The 4,663-nt window shown below is 32.8% G+C and overlaps 1 protein-coding gene across 1 annotated transcript; it reads left to right on the plus strand.

Moving 5' to 3' along the window:
- Nucleotides 1-4,178: 4,178 nt before the first annotated feature.
- On the plus strand, nt 4,179-4,589 carry LOC136977802 (uncharacterized). Its single transcript, XM_067273382.1, has one exon. It carries the CDS (start codon nt 4,179-4,181, stop codon nt 4,587-4,589), a length of 411 nt encoding a protein of 136 aa, XP_067129483.1.
- Nucleotides 4,590-4,663: the final 74 nt, after the last annotated feature.

Genomic DNA, 4,663 nt, shown 5'->3' on the forward strand with positions numbered 1-4,663 from the left:
AGTCCATGCAAGTCAGTGCAAGTCAATGCAAGTCAATGCAAGTTTATAAAAGTCAATGCCCATCAGTGCAAGTCTATGCAAGTCATTGCAAGTCAATACAAGTCGATGAAAGTCGGTGCAAGTCAGTGCAAATCAATGAAAGTGTGCAAGTCAGTGCAAGTTTTTGCAAGTTGATGCAAGTCAATGCAAGTCGGTGCAAGTCAGTGCGAGTTTGTGCAAGTTCATGTAAATCAATGCAAATCGGTTCAAGTCTATGCAAGTCTATGCAAGTCATTGCAAATTAATAAAAGTGTGTGCAAGTCAGTGCAAATCAATATAAGTGTGTGCAAGTCAGTGCAAGTTTTTGCAAGTTGATGCAAGTCAATGCAAGTCGGTTCAAGTCAATGCGAGTTTGTGCAAGTTCATGTAAATCAATGCAAATCGGTTCAAGTCTATGCAAGTCGGTGCAAGTCAGTGCAGGTCAATGCAAGTAATTGCAGATCGGTACAAGTCGATGCAAGTTGGTGCAAGTCTATGCAAGTAGATGCAAGTCAGCACAAGTCAGTGCAAGTCAGTGCAAGTCCATACAAATCAGTTCAAGTCGGTGCGAGTCAGTGCAAGTTGGTGCTACTTGGTGCGAGTCGTTGCAAGTCAATGCAAGTTCATGCATATCAGTGCAAGTTGATGCAAGTCCATGCAAGTTGGTGCAAGTCAATGCAATCTGGTTCAAGTTTACGCAAGTCAATGCAAATCATTGCAAGTCAATGCAAGTTTGTGCAAGTCTATGCAAGTTGATGCAAGTCGGTAAAGTTAGTGCAAGTCTATAGAAGCCGATTCAAGTTGGGACAAATCGGTGTAAGTCATTGTAAATATATACAAATCAGTACAAGTCGACTTTCTCTGATACTTCTTGTAATATTTTAAAAACTTACTAATCCAGGTTTATAGTTTTAATATCACCGAGTTTAGAACAAAAAATTGCGTTAAACCTCACCAAGGAATTCATTTTATATATGTAAATTTTTACTGTAGACGCGATAGAACATCAAAAAGTTGAAAGTCAAGTTTTTCGACTTTTTCTGATACTTTTTGAAATATTTTGAAAACTTACTAATCCAGGTTTATAGTTTTAATATCACCGAGTTTAGAACAAAAAATTGCGTTAAACCTCACCAAGGAATTCATTTTATATATGTAAATTTTTACTGTAGACGCGATAGAACATCGAAAAGTTGAAAGTCAAGTTTTTTGACTTTTTCTGATACTTTTTGAAATATTTTGAAAACTTACTAATTCAAGTTTACAGTTTTAGTACTCACGAGTTTAGAACAACAAATTGCGTTAAACCTTATATAGGTATTTATTTTATATATGTAAATTTTTACTGTAGACGCGATAGAACATCGAAAAGTTGAAAGTCGAGTTTTTTGACATTTTCTGATTCTTTTTGAAATATTTTGAGAACTTACTAATTCAGGTTTATAGTTTTTGTATCACCGAGTTTAGAACAACAAATTGCGTTAAACGTCACCGAGGTATTTATTATATATATGTAAATTTTTACTGTATACGCGATAAAACATCAGAAGTTAAAACTCGAGTTTTTTTACTTTTTCTGATACTTTTTGAAATATTTTAAAAACTTACTAATCAAAATCTAAAGTTTTGCTATCAACGAGTTTAGAACAACAAATTGCGTTAAACCTTATCGAGATATTTATTTCATATATGTAAATTTTTACTGTAGACGCGATAGAACATCGAACAGTTGAAAGTCAAGTTTTTCGACTTTTTCTGATACTTTTTGAAATATTTTGAAAACTGACTAATCAAGGTTTATAGTTTTGCTATCAGCAAGTTTAGAACAACAAATTGCGTTAAACCTTATATAGGTATTTATTTTATATATGTAAATTTTTACTGTAGACGCGATAAAACATCGAAAAGTTGAAAGTCGAGTTTTTTGACATTTTCTGATTCTTTTTGAAATATTTTGAGAACTTACTAATTCAGGTTTATAGTTTTTGTATCACCGAGTTTAGAACAACAAATTGCGTTAAACGTCACCGAGGTATTTATTATATATATGTAAATTTTTACTGTATACGCGATAAAACATCAGAAGTTAAAACTCGAGTTTTTTGACTTTTTCTGATACTTTTTGAAATATTTTAAAAACTTACTAATCAAAATCTAAAGTTTTGCTATCAACGAGTTTAGAACAACAAATTGCGTTAAACCTTATCGAGATATTTATTTCATATATGTAAATTTTTACTGTAGACGCGATAGAACATCGAACAGTTGAAAGTCAAGTTTTTCGACTTTTTCTGATACTTTTTGAAATATTTTGAAAACTGACTAATCAAGGTTTATAGTTTTGCTATCAGCAAGTTTAGAACAACAAATTGCGTTAAAGCTTACCAAGGTATTTATTTTATATATGTAAATTTTTACTGTAGATGCGATAGAACATTGAAAAGTTAAAAGTCGAGTTTTTCGACTTTTTCTGATACTTTTTGAAATATTTTGAAAACTGACTAATCAAGGTTTATAGTTTTGATATCACCGAAGTTTAGAACAACAAATTGCGTTAAAGCTTACCAAGGTATTTATTTTATATATGAAAATTTTTACTGTATACGCGATAGAACATCAAGAAGTTGAAACTCGAGTTTTTTGACTTTTTCTGATACTTTTTGAAATATTTTGAAAATTTACTAATCAAGGTCTATAGTTTGCTATCACCGAGTTTAAAACAACAAATTGCGTTAAACCTCACCGAAGTATTTCATTTTATATATGTAAATTTTTACTGTATACGCGATAAAACATCAGAAGTTGAAACTCGAGTTTTTTGACTTTTTCTGATACTTTTTGAAATATTTTAAAAACTTACTAATCAAAATCTAAAGTTTTGCTATCACCGAGTTTAGAACAACAAATTGCGTTAAACCTTCACAGAGGTATTTATTTTATATATGTAAATTTTTGACTGTATACGCGATAGAACATCGAAAAGTTGAAAGTCAAGTTTTTCGATATTTTCTGATACTTTTTGAAATATTTTGAAAACTTACTAATCCAGGTTTATAGTTTTAATATCACCGAGTTTAAAACAACAAATTGCGTTAAACCTTATAAAGGTATTCATTTTATATATGTAAATTTTTACTGTAGACGCGATAGAACATTGTAAAAGTTGAAAGTCGAATTTTTTAACTTTTTCTGATACTTTTTAAAATATTTTGAAAACTTACTAATTCAGGTTTATAGTTTTTGTATCACCGAGTTTAGAACAACAAATTGCGTTAAAGCTTACCAAGGTATTAATTTTATATATGAAAATTTTTACTGTATACGCGATAAAACATCAAGAAGTTGAAACTCAAGTTTTTTGATTATTTCTGATACTTTTTGAAATATTTCGAAAATTTACTAATCAAGGTCTATAGTTTGCTATCACCGAGTTTAGAACAACAAATTGCGTTAAACCTTACTAAGGTATTTATTTTATATACGTAAATTTTTACTGTAGACGCGATACAACATCGAAACGTTTAAAGTCGAGTTTTTCGACTTTTTTTGATACTTCTTGTGATATTTCAAAATCCTACTAATCCAACACTATAGTTTTAATGTAGCCGAGTTCAAAAACACACCTGGTGTCAAACCTCACTGAAATATTAATCTTGTATATGTAAATTTTTACGTAGATGCGATAAAACATTGAAAAGTTGAAACACAAGTTTTTCGAAATTTTTCGATACTTCTTGTGATATTTCGAGTCAATGCCAGTTGGAGCAAGTCAGTGCAAGTCGGTGCAAGTCGGTGCAAGTCCATGCAAGTCAGTGCAAGTCAATGCAAGTCAATGCAAGTTTATAAAAGTCAATGCCCATCAGTGCAAGTCTATGCAAGTCATTGCAAGTCAATACAAGTCGATGAAAGTCGGTGCAAGTCAGTGCAAATCAATGAAAGTGTGCAAGTCAGTGCAAGTTTTTGCAAGTTGATGCAAGTCAATGCAAGTCGGTGCAAGTCAGTGCGAGTTTGTGCAAGTTCATGTAAATCAATGCAAATCGGTTCAAGTCTATGCAAGTCTATGCAAGTCATTGCAAATTAATAAAAGTGTGTGCAAGTCAGTGCAAATCAATATAAGTGTGTGCAAGTCAGTGCAAGTTTTTGCAAGTTGATGCAAGTCAATGCAAGTCGGTGCAAGTCAGTGCGAGTTTGTGCAAGTTCATGTAAATCAATGCAAATCGGTTCAAGTCTATGCAAGTCGGTGCAAGTCAGTGCAGGTCAATGCAAGTAATTGCAGATCGGTACAAGTCGATGCAAGTTGGTGCAAGTCTATGCAAGTAGATGCAAGTCAGCACAAGTCAGTGCAAGTCAGTGCAAGTCCATACAAATCAGTTCAAGTCGGTGCGAGTCAGTGCAAGTTGGTGCTACTTGGTGCGAGTCGTTGCAAGTCAATGCAAGTTCATGCATATCAGTGCAAGTTGATGCAAGTCCATGCAAGTTGGTGCAAGTCAATGCAATCTGGTTCAAGTTTACGCAAGTCAATGCAAATCATTGCAAGTCAATGCAAGTTTGTGCAAGTCTATGCAAGTTGATGCAAGTCGGTAAAGTTAGTGCAAGTCTATAGAAGCCGATTCAAGTTGGGACAAATCGGTGTAAGTCATTGTAA

The sequence above is a fragment of the Centruroides vittatus genome, unplaced genomic scaffold (genome assembly GCF_030686945.1).
Source record: "Centruroides vittatus isolate TY-2023 unplaced genomic scaffold, ASM3068694v2 contig_1118, whole genome shotgun sequence".
Classification (NCBI taxonomy): Eukaryota; Metazoa; Arthropoda; class Arachnida; order Scorpiones; family Buthidae; genus Centruroides; species Centruroides vittatus.

What these genes read in the sequence shown, in the direction of transcription:
- LOC136977802 (XM_067273382.1), top strand. Translation starts at nt 4,179, where the DNA reads ATGCAAGTCGGTGCAAGTCAGTGCGAGTTTGTGCAAGTTCATGTAAAT.